At 41.8% G+C, this 20,781-nt stretch overlaps 1 protein-coding gene across 6 annotated transcripts in view; it reads left to right on the top strand.

Annotated features, from left to right (window-relative positions):
* Positions 1 to 20,781, top strand: part of map3k22.S (mitogen-activated protein kinase kinase kinase 22 S homeolog) — an 82,128-nt gene that overhangs the window by 12,807 nt on the left and 48,540 nt on the right. For all 6 annotated transcript variants that reach the window (XM_041567336.1, XM_041567337.1, XM_018268989.2 and 3 more), the window contains exon 2: positions 18,704 to 18,766. In XM_041567336.1, coding sequence (XP_041423270.1) covers positions 18,763 to 18,766 — 4 coding nt within the window. In that variant the 5' untranslated portion in view covers positions 18,704 to 18,762. The remainder of the gene's footprint in view (positions 1 to 18,703; positions 18,767 to 20,781) is intronic.

Here is a 20,781-nt window from a genome sequence, read left to right as displayed (position 1 = left end):
TCCTTCTAGTAGAACATATGCCATGAGGAGCCTCCAGCAGGAATGTCTGTTCGATTCGTTTTTAGGTTTAATGCTGCAAGGCATCCTGGGAGAAGCTGCAACAGAGAAATACATTGACTATAAAAGGATTTACAGATGAACAGCCAAAATTGGTGATTATCACAGAAAAAATGTGAGGACGGATGTATTGTTCCACGGATTGTCATAGGAAACTCAGATTTGTCGTGCACAAGTGATGCCCGTTGAAGTGCCCACAGTTTCACCCTGTACAAGGCTACTGAAACACAGAATTTCCCATAATCCTCAGTCAACCTTTGTTTAGGCATTACTGTTATTAAAGGGGTTTGTTCACCTTTAAATTAACTTTTAGTATGATGTGGAGGGTGATATTCTGAGACAATTTGAAATTGGTTTTCATTTTTTATTATTTGTGGTTTTTGAGTTATTTAGCTTTTTATTCGGCAGCTCTCCAGTTTGTAATTTCAGCCATCTGGTTGCTAGGATCCATATTGCAAGAAAAAGTACCAAAAAAAATACATTTGTAGCCTTACAGGGTATTTGTTTTTTAGATGGGGTCAGTGACCCCCATTTGAAAAGATGGAAAGATTCAGAAGAATCTATTAATAAGAAAACATGAAGACCAATTAAACAGTTGCTTAGAATTCAACATTCTACAACATACTAAGTACTACTATAGTTTATATAAACAAGCTGCTGTGTAGCCATGGGGGCAGCCATTCAATCACAGGATACACAGTAGATAACCGATAAGTACTACTATAGTTTATATAAACAAGCTGCTGTGTAGTCATGGGGGCAGCCATTCAAAGCTGAAAAAATGGAAAAGGCACAGGATACACAGCAGATGACAGATAAGCTCTGTAGTATAGAATGGCTGCCCCCATGGCTACACAGCAGCTTGTTTATATAAACTATAGTAGTACTTATCGGTTATCTACTGTGTATCCTGTGCTTGAATGGCTGACCCCATGGTTACACAGCAGCTTGTTTATATAAACTATAGTAGTACTTATCTGTTATCTACTGTGTATCCTGTGCTTGAATGGCTGCCCCCATGGCTACACAGCAGCTTGTTTATATAAACTATAGTAGTACTTATCTGTTATCTACTGTGTATCCTGTGCTTGAATGGCTGCCCCCATGGCTACACAGCAGCTTGTTTACATAAACTATAGTAGTACTTATCTGTTATCTACTGTGTATCCTGTGCTTGAATGGCTGCCCCCATGGCTACACAGCAGCTTGTTTATATAAACTATAGTAGTACTTATCTGTTATCTACTGTGTATCCTGTGCTTGAATGGCTGCCCCCATGGCTACACAGCAGCTTGTTTATATAAACTATAGTAGTATTTATCTGTTATCTACTGTGTATCCTGTGCTTGAATGGCTGCCCCCATGGCTACACAGCAGCTTGTTTATATAAACTATAGTAGTACTTATCTGTTATCTACTGTGTATCCTGTGCTTGAATGGTTGCCGTGCAGGATAGCGCCATCTGGTGGCTAAAACTGTGTTATTCCTATTGAGGCTACATTTTCTTTTTGTCCTCCATGGTTTTGATTACCAAACTTTTAAGTTTGACTTTTTCTGAAACGTACATTTTCCACAGTTTATTATGCTTAGAAGTGTTTTTTCCTGCCCACTGGTGGTGTAAACCACTGCTCCAATGGGAATGGGAAAATTGTTTGCCTTACGGTGCTGTATTGAAAGAACACTTTGAAACTTTGCCAACGTTTACAGAGGAAGTATTTTTTTCCTCTTATTTTGTTTTGGTTTTTTGTACTGGGAGTTTTTAACTCCTCCACTGGAAACTTATGTTTGGAACAAAAAAATGTATATTTCTGAAGTTATATTTGTGCATCATAAATCCTGCTAAAAGGGGACTTTTTGACCCCGCTTTTGCCCAACCCACCCCCCAAGCAACTCAGTCTACATATCAGGGTAGAGAAAAAAAAATGCACCCTTCCTATATTTTTGTGTTTTTTCATATTAATAGCATTGCTATCAAGTAGGGATGCACCGAATCCACTATTTTGGATTCGGCCAAACCCCTGAATCCTTTGCAAAAGATTCGGCCGAATACCGAATCTGAATCCTAATTTGCATATGCAAATTAGGGGTGGGAAGGGGAAAAATGTACTTCCTTGTTTTGTCACAAAAAGTCAAGCGATTTCCCTCCCCGTCCCTAATTTGCATATGCAAATTATGATTCAGATTCGGTTCAGCCGGGCAGAGGGATTCAACCGAATACAAATCCTGCTGAAAAAGGCCGAATCCTGGATTTGGTGCATCCCTAATATCAAGCTTCATTTGATATTAGGCAGATAAAATACTGTCCATGTGGCAACTCTATCTACATGCCACCAGCACCCCCTACATATGTTTTATGTTTTGGGTAGCCGAGGATGAGTAGAGTATAACAGTGCTTTATTAGCAGATTCATGCAGGCCTTACACAACAGTAAGCTTTCACTTTCAAGCTGTACAGAAAGTCCTGTGTATGCACAGTACAAGTCCTGTGCACAGTGACGCCCGCAGGCCATTTGTATAAACACCACATATTCCCCCCTATAGTAGGAAAGCATTTGGGCAAATGTAAAAAACAACAACAAAGCAATAATATACATTATTCACATCATGTCCTGGGTCCATGCAGGTAGTTTTCTGATTCTGTCAGTATGCCTTATAGGTTCACTTTCTTCAGGCCAATTGCAGTTGACATCAGGAGTAGGAAAATGTCATTCATCAAATGGAGCTTCTCCAAAGTCATATCTAACAGAAGGAAGACGACTTGCATTCCATATTTGTCCATCAGACAGTTCATATGTGTATGGTTCTCGCTGGCGTCTCACTTAAAGTGGTGTAGTAAATTTAGATTGTCCTTGTTTCAGTATTCCTGGTTTCTTAATTCTGACTAAAGATCCAGGCTGAAAGTGTTCTTCTCTTGCACCACGTTTTCTGTCAGTATAAGCCTTGCATTTGGCTTGTTGACGTTTCACGTACGTTGCACCATATTCCTCTCTCTCAGAAAGGACTTAAACTCATATGAGACAAACTGTGGTCCGTTGTCTGATATTAACTCCTTTGGATTACCTTCTCTGCTGAAGACTGCAGACAGAAATGTTATTACTGTAGCTGATGTTAAATGAGAAACAAATGCAATTTCAGGCCATTTACTGTAATAGTCTATCAAGTTTATAGCAAATCAGGAAATGGTACTGGTTTTACATCTGGTCTCAACTTATCTTTGTGCACAAAGTTCTTTGCACAACCCAGTGAAGTGTTGCTTTGTGGTGAAATTTTAGACACTGGCTGTGTGGCAGGCACTGGTGCTGTAGTAATGAGACCATCAACTAATTGTAGGTTTAATGCAGCATTTAAACACTGACTAAACGTAGTCAGTGTTTAAATGAGATATTTCCCCTTTAACTCAAAAGACTTTGCATTGTATGGTCCATATGCTCATTCAGATCTCAATACCCAGTATAGGCCCTGCCCAATAAATGCCAATGACCTAATCTTCTCCTTCTAATTTAGCATTGTATTAATTGCACAAATGTGAGTTTTCTCTTGCTTAGTAATTGCTGTGACATGTGAATGGTCGGCCATTGGCACCATGTTACTGTGTTATCTCTCTGTCTGACGGGAAGTGTGTGTAATTACAGACAGGAAACCTCAGTGACAGACACACAACTATCTCATCTCAGCTGCCTGATGCATATAAATTATTCCTAAACCCAAGACGGGTTCCCTGTTTCAATATTCTTATTTTCGTGCAAAGCAATAAAATGAATGACATTTTACAAAGTACATACACTAAAGGATTCCGTAAGCAGGGTCGCCATTAAAAATCACGGGGCCCCGTACAACAACATTTTTTTTGCCCCGCCCACCCTTACGCCCAAGACCCACCCATATCCCGCCCACTCCGCATCACAGTTAAAAGACCACACAGACGTCAGCGCCTAAAAAAGTAACACCCCCCACATGTTATAAAAAGCTATTGATGGTCAGGACCACCTTATAAGTTAAAAAAAAATGAGGCCCCCCAAAAAAATTAATCTTTTTTTAAAAAAAAAAACATTGGTGGCAGGGGCCTATAGAATATTAAAATAATACATTGGTGGCCAGGGGATTAAAAAAAAAAACCACAAACTGGTGTTCAGTAGAATTGAACTCAAGGCTTCAGGACTTCAACGTTGCCTCCTTTCGTGACTTCGGGTCTTTTCGCCGCTTCGAGACTTCGGCTGTTTTTGTGACTTCGAGTCTTTTCGGCGCTTCGGGACTTAGGCGTTGGCTGTTTGGCTTTTCGGCACTTCCGCATTCGGCATCCTGAGAAATGGCCGCACGGCTCGGGCGCTCGTAAGGGGGGCCCGGCTCTTTCAAAAATGCAGCACTGCCGGGCCCCCCTTCAGGCACGGGCTCGGGACACTTGTCCCCCCTGTCCCCCCCTGATGACGGCCCTGTCCGTAAGTATAACATTGTTTGTCTGTCTTTCACTTTGTGTTGGAAACAGTACACAACATCATTGTATGTAAAAGGGAAATGGAAACGAAAAAGGCAAATAATAAAAGAAAAAAAGAAACAATAAATAAAAAATAGAAAACAAGGATAAAGAAAGTAAAGTAGACCAAATATTCATCACCAATATACTGAAAAGTAATGGATACCAAATGTAAGTTACGTTATATAAAACATTGAACAGTTTCAAAATCCTATCGTACAAATCGAGGATTCGTACGATTTTCGGATCGTGTGTGGAGAGTGCCGACATCTTTCGTCCGGCGGAGATTGGTCGTTTGGTCGATCGGACAGGTTTGATTTTTGATCCCGCCGGAGCCCATTGCGCATCGTAATCGTTAATCGTTTTTACCATGTTATACTGTAAATGAGGTGATTTCCACGCTTTGGCAATAACCTGTCTGGCAGCTAAGAAAATATGGTTAATTAAGCGGACCTGTTTCCTGGGGACGTCGCTAGTTAATGCTCCCAACAGAGCAACATATGGATCTCTCCTCAAATTGACATGTAATACAGAAGAGATACGGGTATAGATCCTTATCCAGAATCTCACAGCTATGGGGCACGTCCACCAAATATGAAACATTGATCCTGTCGCGGAGCAACCCCTAAAACATGTATTGTTATCATCTGGATAAAACGTAGCTAATCTTGCTGGGGTTAAATACCATCGAAATAATACCTTGTAACCCACTTCCAGCATAACCGTGTTAATAGAACTTTTATGTGTATTTCCCCAAAGTTTTAACCAATCCTGTTCAGGTAATGATCTCCCTATATCCATTTCCCATTTAGTTACATATGGTAAATCTAATAGTCGAGCTGGGGTGTTGAATTGTAGGTAAAGAATTGAAATATCTCCTTTAGGAGCTATACCCTTAGCGCACCATCGTTCTGAGAACGATATGGGATTTGGTAGCATTCCAACACCCCTGTACAAAATGTATAACCTGATAGGCTCGAAATCTCTCTGAGTCCGGGAGTTGGTAATGATCTAACAGATATTGAATAGTGTAGGGACCTCTTGAGGTTAGTAGGGATTTCACAGATATCAGTCCATTTTGTAGCCACCACTGAAATAGGTGTTTCTGTAATCCTGCCGGAAAAGCCGAATTGCCAAAGATAGGCGCAACTGGAGTGTGTGGAGTAATGAGTGGATACTTACAAGAAATTCTATCCCATAAGTGTAGGGAATGGGCTAAGCAAGGGCTCATAATTTTAGGTCGGACTTTCTTGGGTAACCAGACGAATGTTGAGGCATCATATGGAGCAACAAAAGCATTCTCAATTGCAACCCACTGAGGAGGGTCTAAGGTACAATGTAACGATGGAAGCTGGCACAACTGTGCCGTCCAGTAGTAGTATCTGAGATTAGGCAAACCTAAGCCTCCATTAGAAAAAGATCTATATAATATATTTATTTTTACCCTGGGGTATATATTATTCCATATAAATTTGAGTAGCTTAGTTTCGAATTTTTTTCAAATCATAAAGGCTAAGTGAACGGGGAATAACGTCATCTTGACAGCCCAAATGCGGCCGATCCACGAGATATGGTATTTGCCCCAGTCCTCTAGGCATTTGGCCAGTTTGCGATATATGTTGGAATAATTTATATTATATATAATATAATATTATCAAATGGATGTCAAGAAAGGAGGCCGACGTTTTCCGCCACTGAAATGTAAAGTTAAGGGTGAGCAATTTGGCTACATCTTGGGGAAGACCTATATTAAGAGCCTCTGTCTTTTCCGGATTGATAACCAATCCTGAGAGATTCCCACATTTAGTCAAGATGTTATACAAGTTAGGTAGGGAAGTCATGGGTTGTGTCAGAAAGTATCGTATGGGTTACAGATTGCAGGTCTGTCTCGGACTCCGGGATCCCACGGATGCGCAGGTTATTTAGGCGGGATCTATTATCCGTGTCCTCCAGCTTGTCCAGGGCCTCCTTCAATTGCGTTTGGAGTTGGACATTGTCCTGTTCATGAGCGTCTAATACTGTTACCACGTCATCCATCTTTGTCTCCATAACATCGATCCGCTGGCCCAACTCATGGATCTGGCTTGTGATCTTGTTAGTTATGTTAGTAGCAGTTTTTGCCAGTTCTTGTTGTAATAAAGCTTTAAATTGTCCCAAATCTGGGTTCTGGGTTTCCCCCAATGGAGGTGGAAATGTGTCAGACTGCGAGTCCAGGCCTTGCCATGAGTCTTCCTGCGTCTCTATTGCCGATGGAGAGGGTTGCGGAGGTCTTTTTAGGAATGACGCAGTAGTCACACTCCCTTCCCAGAGACTAATATCATACTGTTACTATAGGCACCATCTCTCCCTACTATACCTGCTATCCCACAGTCACACTCCCTTCCCAGAGACTATTATCCACTGTTACTATAGGCACCATCTCTCCTACTATACCTGCTATCCCACAGTCACACTCCCTTCCCAGAGACTATTATCCCACTGTTACTATAGGCACCATCTCTCCCTACTATACCTGCTATCCCACAGTCACACTCCCTTCCTAGAGACTATTATCATACTGTTACTATAGGCACCATCTCTCCCTACTATACCTGCTATCCCACAGTCACACTCCCTTCCCAGAGACTATTATCCCACTGTTACTATAGACACCATCTCTCCCTACTATACCTGCTATCCCACAGTCACACTCCCTTCCCAGAGACTATTATCCCACTGTTACTATAGGCACCATCTCTCCCTACTATACCTGCTATCCCACAGTCACACTCCCTTCCCAGAGACTATTATCCCACTGTTACTATAGGCACCATCTCTCCCTACTATACCTGCTATCCCACAGTCACACTCCCTTCCCAGAGACTATTATCCACTGTTACTATAGACACCATCTCTCCCTACTATACCTGCTATCCCACAGTCACACTCCCTTCCCAGAGACTATTATCCACTGTTACTATAGGCACCATCTCTCCCTACTATACCTGCTATCCCACAGTCACACTCCCTTCCCAGAGACTATTATCCTACTGTTACTATAGACACCATCTCTCCCTACTATACCTGCTATCCCACAGTCACACTCTCTTCCCAGAGACTATTATCCCACTGTTACTATAGGCACCATCTCTCCCTACTATACCTGCTATCCCACAGTCACACTCCCTTCCCAGAGACTATTATCCACTGTTACTATAGGCACCATCTCTCCCTACTATACCTGCTATCCCACAGTCACACTCCCTTCCCAGAGACTATTATCCCACTGTTACTATAGACACCATCTCTCCCTACTATACCTGCTATCCCACAGTCACACTCCCTTCCCAGAGACTATTATCCCACTGTTACTATAGGCACCATCTCTCCCTACTATACCTGCTATCCCACAGTCACACTCCCTTCCCAGAGACTATTATCCCACTGTTACTATAGGCACCATCTCTCCCTACTATACCTGCTATCCCACAGTCACACTCCCTTCCCAGAGACTATTATCCACTGTTACTATAGGCACCATCTCTCCCTACTATACCTGCTATCCCACAGTCACACTCCCTTCCCAGATACTATTATCCCACTGTTACTATAGGCACCATCTCTCCCTACTATACCTGCTATCCCACAGTCACACTCCCTTCCCAGAGACTATTATCCCACTGTTACTATAGACACCATCTCTCCCTACTATACCTGCTATCCACAGTCACACTCCCTTCCCAGAGACTATTATCCACTGTTACTATAGACACCATCTCTCCCTACTATACCTGCTATCCCACAGTCACACTCCCTTCCCAGAGACTATTATCCACTGTTACTATAGACACCATCTCTCCCTACTATACCTGCTATCCCACAGTCACACTCCCTTCCCAGAGACTATTATCCACTGTTACTATAGACACCATCTCTCCCTACTATACCTGCTATCTCACAGTCTCACTCCCTGCGTGGCTGCAAGTGTTTTAGTGCATTGTAGTTATGCTTGAATAGTTGGGGAAAACACTGCATGGTGGGTAAAGAAACATGGCGAATTGCTGATTCCTCTGACTGGCCAAGCTTTCTTATTGACATTAAAGGAAGGGGACCTATTGGAAAGACAATCCCTTGCAACAGTAATAATGTATGTAACCTTTTAAAAATGCATTTCAATAATATTTCTATGGACTTCCCTGGGTTATTCAGCATTACACATTGTTTACAACAAAGAAGTGATGATGGTATCCTGTTATTGAGCACAGCCATGCAGAACGAGGCACCATGCTTCTCTGCACAACAATATAAATATATATACAGTATATACACACCAAAATCTGACAAGTTCCTGAGAAACTCCGGGGGTTCCACTGCAGTGAGAATGGGAAATCCCCTTTGTCTCCAAGGAACGAGCCAAAAAGTGCAAGAAAGAAGTGACACCATCCTCTCACCCTGCTGTCCTTAGGGAAGAGGGACCTCAGTTGAATTTCCAGTGTATAAGGGAACTGGGCCTGTTAGCTGACAGGTATGGGTTTCCCATCGGCACATTCAAAACTACATTGTACTGACCCAATTTGGGATTTTCAGTTTTAATGGGGTGCTTTATCTTTAATTTATGTTTTAGTATGTTATAGAATGGCTAATTCAAATCAACTTTTCCATTGGTCTTCATTGTTTATTATTTATATTTTTTTAATTATTAGCTTCTTCTTCTGACTCTTTCAAATCGGGGTCACTGACCCCTTCTAAATAACAAATGCTCTGTAAGGCTACAAATGTATTGATACTTTTACTTTTTATTACTTATCTTTCTATTCTGGCCTCTCCTATTCATATTCCAGTCTCTTATTCAAATTAAAACATGGTTGCTAGGGGAATTTGGACTCTAGCAACCAGATTGCTGAAATTGCAGACTGGAGAGCTGCTGAATATAAAGCCATATAACTCAATTAATAAAAACTGAAAACCAATTGCAGATTGTCTCAGAATGTCACTCTCTACATCATACTAAACGTAATTTAAAGGCTAACAACCCCTTTAAAGTCACATGACTATAAGTCCTCAGATTTGGTCCATTCAACAATGAATATTGGTCTGAATCAAAAAGATAACAGATAAGTACTACTATAGTTTATATGAACAAGCTGCTGTGTAGCCATGGGGGCAGCCATTCAAGCACAGGATACACCGTAGATAACAGATATGCTCTGTAGTATACAATGAGTTTCTTCAGAACTTATCTGTTATCTACTGTGTATCCTGTGCTTGAATGGCTGCCCTCATGGCTACACAGCAGCTTGGTTATATAAACTATAGTAGTACTTATCTGTTATATACTGTGTATCCTGTGCTTGAATGGCTGCCCCCATGGCTACACAGCAGCTTGTTTATATAAACTATAGTAGTACTTATCTGTTATCTACTGTGTATCCTGTGCTTGAATGGCTGCCCCCATGGCTACACAGCAGATTGTTTATATAAACTATAGTAGTACTTATCTGTTATCTACTGTGTATCCTGTGCTTGAATGGCTGCCCCCATGGCTACACAGCAGCTTGTTTATATAAACTATAGTAGTACTTATCTGTTATCTACTGTGTATCCTGTGCTTGAATGGCTGCCCCCATGGCTACACAGCAGCTTGTTTATATAAACTATAGTAGTACTTATCTGTTATCTACTGTGTATCCTGTGCTTGAATGGCTGCCCCCATGGCTACACAGCAGCTTGTTTATATAAACTATAATAGAGTTTCTGAAGAAAACACAGCAGTTTTACCAGTGCAGGGCAACACTACATTATATTGTCATTCACTTTTATTTTTTAGTATTATTGTTCCTTTAATGGCTGGATTGCAACCCCACCAGGTGCATTACTATGCGGACGACTTGGACTTGGATCTGGTGCTTTGGAAAAGTAAAGTGCATGTCAGTGGGACTTTATTCTTTATACAGGAGCTTCTACAGTTTGTTCTCCTTTCCTAGTTTCCTATATTGTGTTCACCAGTCCGGGAGTGTCAAAAGGGATCACCGGGAAATTCAGTTATTGAGACTCGGCACTGCTATAGAAAGAAGCCCTGGCTGGTGCATTAATCTGCAAAGAGGAGGCCAAGTGTGGGATCCAGAGCTATTGATTATATTTACAGAGGGGGGCTAATAAGTTGGTACGCCCCAGGGAATTGTAATTTGCTTTTCTAGCTGCTTCTCTTTTTCTCCAGGCACTTTTTCTGAGGAATTTGACTTCTTTAAAGATTACGCTCCTGCCCATGAGTCACAGGAGGATAAAAAGCATTTCATGAGACAAAGAGAGAGTTTTAAGAACATTTTCTCAGTTGGATCTGGGGTGGGACATAAGGATAATGTCATCATGCTGTGCCTGGGCCTGGGAAAGATGGGGCACAGTGTTATATAATTATGTGGAAAGACAAAGTTGTGCCAGAAGGACATATTTGGGGAGGGGGAATTCCCTTACACAGGGATGGTGCAGTAGATGTGCAGCTGATGATGAGTAGTGGGAGCATCCGCTGATGTTACAGACAAATGAAGCCTTAATGGGCTGTCCTAGTGTTGCAGAGAAGCACTGATATAGAAAAAAAGGGAAACTCTAACCAAATAATTAAAAATACATTCAGTTAAATGGTAACTCTCCACTCTACATTCATTATTGGCTTTCAGTGGGTTTCATTGGTGGGCACCCAGGTCTGTGGGGCTATAGGTACATCACTGAGCCTGTTCTTGCTGCAAATCATTTGATGGGATTATATATATACTGTATATACTGTATATATACATATTTATAATACTACAGGGCTCCCTAATAGCAATGTGGCATTGGTTCTGCACACAGTCTGCCTGTCCTCGGTGTGTCTTTGTATACGTGGCTGGTTTTATTGTGCCGGCCTTGTGACTCTGTGTTTTTTTTGGGAGTTAAAGTTTTCTTGTATTCCAGAGTTGTTTCCTGGCACAAATAACTTGTTCATCCTTTCACATGGCCGGCAGCACAAATCTGTCACTGGGAGGCACAACTTTCACACTGCTCCTGCGATGCAACTCCCGGCTCATGTGTTTGTGCTCCAAGAGGTTTAGAGCTTGGAAATCCTTCTGTGGATAAGTGTAATAATCATATTTGCATTAAATCTTGCTTGTTTCATCTCATTTATAACCACTAGAGATGCTGTTGCATATATGTCTTTACTGAATGCCTGAGCATAGGTTACTCTAGCCCTGTGATCATTCTAATGTTCTGATTGGATACAGGTTGGTCTAGCCATATGATCATTCTAATGTTCTGATTGGATACAGGTTGGTCTAGCCCTGTGATCATTCTAATGTTCTGATTGGATACAGGTTGGTCTAGCCTTGTGATCACTCTAATGTTCTAATTGGATACAGGTTGGTCTAGCCTTGTGATCATTCTAATGTTCTGATTGGATACAGGTTGGTCTAGCCCTGGGATCATTCTAATGCTCTGATTGGATACAGGTTGGTCTAGCCCTGTGATCATTCTAACGCTCTGATTGGGTACAGATTGGTCTAGCCCTGTGATCATTCTAATGCTCTGATTAGATACAGGTTGGTCTAGCCCTGTGATCATTCTAATGTTCTGATTGGATACAGGTTGGTCTAGTCCTGTGATCATTCTAATGTTCTGATTGGATACAGGTTGGTCTAGCCCTGTGATCATTCTAATGTTCTGATTAGATACAGGTTGGTCTAGCCCTGTGATCATTCTAATGTTCTGATTGGATACAGGTTGGTCTAGTCCTGTGATCATTCTAATGTTCTGATTGGATACAGGTTGGTCTAGCCCTGTGATCATTCTAATGCTCTTATTGGATACAGGTTGGTCTAGCCCTGTTATCATTCTAATGTCCTGATTGGATACAGGTTGGTCTAGCCCTGTGATCATTCTAATGCTCTGGTTGGATACAGGTTGGTCTAGCCCTGTGATCATTCTAATGTTCTGATTGGATGAAGGTTGGTCTAGCCCTGTGATCATTCTAATGCTCTGATTGGATACAGGTTGGTCTAGTCCTGTGATCATTCTAATGTTCTGATTGGATACAGGTTGGTCTAGTCCTGTGATCATTCTAATGTTCTGATTGGATACAGGTTGGTCTAGTCCTGTGATCATTCTAATGTTCTGATTGGATACAGGTTGGTCTAGCCCTGTGATCATTCTAATGATCTGATTGGAAACAGGTTGGTCTAGCCCTGTGATAATTCTAATGCTCCAACTATATACTCTAGTTGTGCTACTCTAGTTCTGACATTCTAATGCAGTGAATCCTCAGTTGCTCATGCCAATTCAGTTTCCTGATAGCCATTATTATTAATACGGAAGCCAAGCTACTGATATGGCCTGGAAAATTTCACATGAATTCCCTTCATACCTTCTCATCAACAACTCCTTTGTTTTTTTACAACCATTTCTGCCAGATTCACATGCCCCCTTATCTGCTGAGAGTCGACCTTTCACTGTCAGTTTTACCCAGGTGCACCGGCTTGTTGTGCTGTTATTCCCCAGAATATAATAATGTAAGAGGGGGTTTATATAATTCAAGTATATCTAACCTGGACCCTCCAGCTGTTCTGTGATTCCCAACATTGTTCTGATATATAGGACAGGATTAGATTTGCAGCCTTTTCTTTCCAGCCAAGGGTACAAGGTGCAGCAGCCATTGGTCTGGATGCAACTACAGCATGAGAACTAAGGGGTACAATTTGGCACCCCTAGGTGCTCTTGCATCTGGGGCAATAAAAATGATCACTGATCAGGGAGGAATTCACCCAATTCAGAGAGAACAAACGTTTACCAAGACCATATTTGATAAACATTACACTTTATTTTATTGAATAATAACTTTAATTATTAATACTTTTTCTTCAACCCCTGCTCCCCAACATGTTAATTGGAAAATCTCATATATCTTCGCTGAGCACCAATGCTGTGTTTGGTTGCTAAAGCAGAGCATATTCCAAATGCCAAATCAGCAGCTTGTCATGTCGCAGCCTAGCTGCAAGGTTCCATTTTCCACTGGTCTATGTATAATCCCTAGATTTTTGTTTGTACATCTATTATTATTAATTATTATTACTTATATGGTCACAGAACTCCTCAGTGGATTCTAATATCCTTATCATTTAAAGTAGGGGTTACATTATCCCTTATAATACATGAGTGATACTCAGAGTTCCCTGTATAACTCAGCCTGCAGCCTTGTGTCTTTATATGGTCACAGAACAACCCCTCAGTGACTTCTAATATCCTTATCATTTACAGTAGGGGGTACAGTATCCCCAATAATACATGAGTGATACTCAGAGTTCCCTGTATAACTCAGCCTGCAGCCTTGTGCCTTTATATGGTCACAGAACCCGTCAGTGACTTCTAATATCCTTATCATTTACAGTAGGGGGTCCATTATCCCTTATAATACATGAGTGATACTCAGAGTTCCCTGTATAACTCAGCCTGCAGCCTTGTGCCTTTATATGGTCACAGAACAACCCCTCAGTGACTTCTAATATCCTTATCATTTACAGTAGGGGGTACATTATCCCTTATAATACATGAGTGATACTCAGAGTTCCCTGTATAACTCAGCCTGCAGCCTTGTGCCTTTATATGGTCACAGAACAACCCCTCAGTGATTTCTAATATCCTTATCATTTACAGTAGGGGGTACATTATCCCTTATAATACATGAGTGATACTCAGAGTTCCCTGTATAACTCAGCCTGCAACCTTGTGCCTTTATATGGTCACAGAACAACCCGTCAGTGACTTCTAATATCCTTATCATATACAGTAGGGGGTACATTATCCCTTAAAACATGTCAGGGAAACTCTTTGGCCACCTTATATAGTGGGTTCCTTAACTACTAATATAAACTATAGCCAAGCTGCTAAATGAAAGTGTTATTTTGGCCAAAATAGTTTATTAGGAGCTCAGTACTTCAATCCCAGGATTTTGGAAAGGGAACTGTATTTGTGCCGCACCAGTGTCCTGCATTGTTCCAGGCTGAATTCCTGTGAGGACTGTGTAGCTGTAAAACTCTCGGCCTGGATTCCTAATTGTCACTGTTAAAAACTGCCAATTGCTGCAAAGAAATATCCACATTCTCCACTTTTGGTCTGTGTCCTTAAAATGGATCCCTATAACGATGTTGTGAAACCTACTGAACTGGCCCGGTGCAGATATTCCATGCAAATATTGTGTGAATATTAAAGACAGGGGCGTAACTATAGAGGAAGCAGACCCTGCGGCTGCAGGGGGGCCCAGGAGGTATAGGGGCCCCATAAGGCCCTTATTCATATACAATTTCAATAAATATTGGAGAAACAAGTCAACCTCTTAACATTTTGGGGGCCTGAAAAATAATTTGCTGTGGGGCCCAGTAATATCTAGTTAAGCCACTGATTAAAGACATCATGAAATGAAACATCGTGTTTCGACCATAATGGCGCTTATTTCAGATGGCTCTGCTGCCACATGACTGTAAAGGACAATACAATTCTGTGTATACAGATTTTCCCATGAGCCCCCATGACTTGGGTGGATTCTATTCTCAAGCTAGCCTTGGTCCCTAGCAGGGCTGCCATCAGGGGGGATAGGGGGGACAAGTGTCCCGGGCCCAGGCATGAAGGGGGGCCCCCCTTGTGAGCGCCGAAGATTTGCTGCCATTTCTGAATCCCCAACAGCCGAAAATGCGGAAGTCCCAAAGCGGCGAAAAGACAAAGACGAAAACAGCCGAAATTGAAGTCCTGAAGTGGTGAAAAGACACAAAGTCACTATAGGAGGTGAAGTTGTCCTGAAGCCACGAGTTCAATTCTACTGAACACCTATGTGTGTTTTTTTTTTTTAAAATCCCCTGGCCGCCAATGTATTATTTTAATATTTTATAGGCCCCTGCCACCAATGTTTTTTTTTTATAAAATATTTTTTTTACTTGTAAGGGGGGCCCTGGCACCATTGTTTTTTTTAAAAAACTTTTATGGGGGGCCCTGGCGCCAATGTTTTTTTTAAATTATTAGGGGGCCCTGACCATCAATAGCTTTTTATAACTTGTGTGTGTTGGGGGGTTACTTTTTTAGTGCTGATGTCTGTGTGGTCTTTTAACTGTGATGTGGAGTGGGTGGGATCTGAGCGCCAGGGTGGCCAGTGCTCAGGGGGCCCCTGAAAATGTTGTATGGGGCCCCGTGATTTCTAATGGCGGCCCTGGTTCCTAGTACCCTGGCCTTGAGGTAGAGCCACCTATTCGGCTGTAAGAGCAGTTCTTTGTTTTTCTGTGCTGTAGAGCGATATCTCTGTGCTCACCCACCAGTAACTCCCTTTTACTCTCATTCTTGTACTTTTTCATGTGATACTCATGGGATTCCTTTGTTCGAGGTTTTGGCTTTTTGTGATTTCAGAATCCATGGTGCTTGTGTGAAATATACTTTGTGTTTTACCTCAAGTGTAATTTTCATTACAACTGAGACTTCATTTTTGTTGGGTTCCTGAAACCTGCTCCATGGTGGTTAGTGTTGTGTGGCCAAAGCCCTGTAGTTTTGTTTTTTTATTCACTTTCTACCTCAGCTTCTTCAAAATGTGTTTATTACCACTTCCTTTCTTGCACTCTACCCCCATTGCTCTAGAATGTTTTCTCTTGTGTCTCTCGAGCAGTCTCTGCCCATAACTTCCTATATATCTGCGGTGCATGTGCCATTGTTTTGCTGTCGTGTTACGGTTTTGCTCAGTGTGCAGCAATGTTTTAGAGAATATAGAGAATATAGCATTTGTTAATACAGGTATGGGACCTGTTATCCAGAATGCCCAGGACCAGGGGATTTCCAGATAACAGATTTTTCTGTAATTTCCCTTAAATCTACTAGAAAATCATGTAAACATTAAATAAACCCAATAGGCTGGTTTTGCTTCCAATAAGGATTAATTATATCTTAGTTGGGATCAAGTACAAGATCCTGTTTTATTTTTACACAGAAAAAGGAAATCATTTTTAAAAACTGGAATTATTTGGATAAAATGGAGTCTATAGGAGACAGCTTTTCTGTATTTAATAGCTTTCTGGATAATGGACTTCCAGATAACAGATCTAGGTACCTATACTTACTGTCTTAAAGGAACAGTTCAGTACAGTGAAAATAAAAACTGTGTAAATGACAGACTGTGCAAAATAAAAAATGTATCTAATATAGTTAATTAGGCAAAAATGTAATGTATAAAGGCTGGAGTGAGTGGATGTCTAACATAATAGCCAGAACACTACTTCCCGCTTTGCAGCTCTCTTGGTTTCCACTGATTGGTTACCAGGCAGTAACCAATCAGTGACTTGGGGGAGGGCCACATGGGTCATAACTGTTGCTTTTCTGAGTTGCATGCTTAAGGTCCCCATACATGGGCCGATAAAAGTTGCAGACAGAACGAGACGGCAGCTTATTGGCCCATGTGTGGGCCCTCTGACGGGTTTCCCCGATCGATATCTGGCCAAAAGTCGACCAGATGTAGATCAGGCAGGGTCGCTGTCCCGCAATCCGACCGCCCGTATAGTTTCCATTATGATTCGATAGTTGGGCCCTAGGGCCCATGATCGAATCAGCCCGATATCGCCCACCTAAATGTGTGCATATCGGGGAGAGATTCCGCTCGTTTGTCGATATTGCCAAACGAGTGGCTCTCTACGTGTATGGCCGCCTTAAAAATCAATTGCAACTGAACTGAACAGTTATGTCCCATGTGGCTCCCCTTATAGTCACTGACTAACTCAGAGTTAGAGATCTGAAAAGCAGGAAGTAGTGTTCTGGCTATTACCGGTATGTTAGACATTCAGTCACTCCAGCCTTTATACATTACAATTTTGACTAACTATTTTAGAAACTTTATTTATTTTGCACAGCCTGTCTATTTACCCAGTTTTAATTTTACACTGAACTGTTCCTCTAATGGATAGCAGGTAGGATCTGACTGGTGCTGGACTGGCTGGTTGGGACTAGATCTACATCAGGTTCTGTGTCCCAAACAGGCAGTCCGTGAGTCCGATTGTGTCCCATGTACCAGTGCAACAAAATGCTCTTTATTACTAATATACCAGTGCAGTCTGTAGAGTATATGAATGAATTGCTAAATACAGGTATGGGATCCGTTATCTACAGATATCTACTGTGTATCCTGTGCTTGAATGGCTGCCCCCATGGCTACACAGCAGCTTGTTTATATAAACTATAGTAGTACTTATCTGTTATCTACTGTGTATCCTGTGCTTGAATGGCTGCCCCCATGGCTACACAGCAGCTTGTTTATATAAACTATAGTAGTACTTATCTGTTATCTACTGTGTATCCTGTGCTTGAATGGCTGCCCCCATGGCGACACAGCAGCTTGTTTATATAAACTATAGTAGTACTTATCTGTTATCTACTGTGTATCCTGTGCTTGAATGGCTGCCCCCATGGCTACACAGCAGCTTGTTTATATAAACTATAGTAGTACTTATCTGTTATCTACTGTGTATCCTGTGCTTGAATGGCTGCCCCCATGGCTACACAGCAGCTTGTTTATATAAACTATAGTAGTACTTATCTGTTATCTACTGTGTATCCTGTGCTTGAATGGCTGCCCCCATGGCTACACAGCAGCTTGTTTATATAAACTATAGTAGGTTCCCCACCGACCTGCCCCCCCTGCACTGCGCATGCACGTGTGAGGATGGGCACACTTTGTATTTGCTGCAACCTGCCCGATAAAGGGAGGTCGCAGCAGGAAGAATCAGAAGGGAGCGGGTCTGGGCCGGCAGGGCCCTCAGGAGCCTGGAGCCCACTGGGTTTTTTCCCCAGTGCCCCGCCGGCCCAGTCCGACCCTGACTATAGTAGTGTTTCTGAAGCAAACAGATCAGTTTTACCAGTGCAGGGCAACACTACATTATAGTTTTATTACTTTAAATTTAATTTTTTGATGTTACTGTTCCTTTAAGTTATGAAGATCAACATTACGGAAAGATCTGTTGTATGGAAACCCCCAGGTCCCGAGCATTCTGGATAATAGGTCCCATACCGGTATAAAGCTGCAGTCTCAATATAAAGACATTACACACTATTACGGAGTTGAACAGATCTGTGCATTTATTTTATGTATTTATACCTTGGATTTTGCCTGGTGTTCTCTTTAATATATTTACCTTTATTTTTACTTCTGCAGACTGACGCCTCACTGCCCAAGTGATTCTTCTGGAATGCAGACTTAACACAGCCTTAAACATGGGTAAGTCCTTGTCTTTATTAGGGCAGTGGAATATTGGTGATTTCAGGAGCTTTGGCGATGCCCAGTGTCGGACTGGCCCACCGGAATACCAGGAAAAATCCTATTGGGCCCTATTGGATATTTTCCCCATAAAGAAATAAGAAATGACCATGAAATAAGCCAAATGATTAGAAGCAAGAGGCCACTGACACCTGGGCCCACCGGGAGTTTTCCTGGTATCCCAGTGGGCCAGTCTGACACTGCCTATGGCAGGCATTAGGGATATGGCTGCTTTGTGCTTACTAGCACTATACTCTGCACATTTTCCCAACCCAGTGAGTTACCCAAACGTAAATGCTGGATAAATAAATGCTGACCCAAACGTAAGTGCCCGGTGTTTTGGGACAAGTTTAAAGATACATTGCAGAGTACACTAAACTTACTTAGAATCTCACATACACATCACATACATATCACATACTCATCACATACACATCACCTACATATCACATACTCATCACCTACACATCACCTACACATCACATACACATCACATACTCATCACCTACACATCACCTACACATCACATACACATCACCTACATATCACCTACATATCACATACCGGTACAAATCACCTACACCTCACATACTCATCACCTACACATCACATACACATCACCTACACATCACATACACATCACCTACACATTACATACACATCACATACACATCACATACACATCACATACACATCACATACACATCACCTAAACATCACATACACATCACCTACACATTACATACACATCACCTACACATTACATACACATCACATACACATCACATACACATCACCTACACATTACATACTACATCACATACACATCACATACACATCACCTACACATTACATACACATCACATACACATCACATACTCATCACCTACACATCACCTACACATCACCTACACATCACCTACATATCACCTACATATCACATACCGGTACAAATCACCTACACCTCACATACTCATCACCTACACATCACATACACATCACCTACACATCACATACACATCACCTACACATTACATACACATCACATACACATCACATACACATCACATACACATCACATACACATCACCTAAACATCACATACACATCACATACATAAAGATCTTCCTGTTGGCATTGTGCTGCCGTACATAGAGAATACACTGCATTCAGCCTGGTGTCTCAGCCATTGATAAATGGCCCCGGGTGCCGGTCTGTTCTATTCCTGTCCCTATTCTGAATGATACTCAATGTATTTATAGCAGTCGGTTTACTCTTTATTTCCTGAGAAGCTTTCTGTTCATGTAAGGAGGCCCTGACTGTTGCTCGGCCCCTGGATTCCTGAGTCCCAGGACTGGGTGCAAGTTCAGTGCAGTCTCAATACATACGGTAGCTCAAATGAGCAATTTGTCAATTCTTCCAACACCTTTCTTGTTCCCTTTTGTTTATTTGGTAGCCCTGACTACCCTGGGAAGAAACATTAATATGTAACCTGTACTGGGCTGTTATTGCAAATACTTCTTTTTTATGCCAAGTTGTCTGGCTGAGACTGAGAGTGAATTTATATCCAGTATAACAGCAGGTGGAGAGCTGCAAGTGGCATCATTAAGATTTTAGATTTTTTGCATATTAATCTAAGCCCCTTAAGGAGCCCAATGCCCATGAATGGCTCCTTTTACCAGAAATATTATCAGCCACTGGGACAGAATGTTCTGTTATACAGATAGCTAGAATCTCAGCTGCCATAAAGCAGGGCAGGACTGCTGCTTACAATGGGGATCAGATAGGATCTGTGCAGCCACTGGGACAGAATGTTCTGTTATACAGATAGCTAGAATCTCAGCTGCCATAAAGCAGGACAGGACTGCTGCTTACAATGGGGATCAGATAGGATCGGTGCAGCCACTGGGACAGAATGTTCTGTTATACAGATAGCTAGAATCTCAGCTGCCATAAAGCAGGACAGGACTGCTGCT

The sequence above is a fragment of the Xenopus laevis genome, chromosome 6S (assembly GCF_017654675.1).
Source record: "Xenopus laevis strain J_2021 chromosome 6S, Xenopus_laevis_v10.1, whole genome shotgun sequence".
In the NCBI taxonomy this organism is placed as follows: Eukaryota; Metazoa; Chordata; class Amphibia; order Anura; family Pipidae; genus Xenopus; species Xenopus laevis.
Note: the sequence above shows the minus strand (reverse complement) of the source record. Positions and strands in the feature narration are given on the sequence as shown.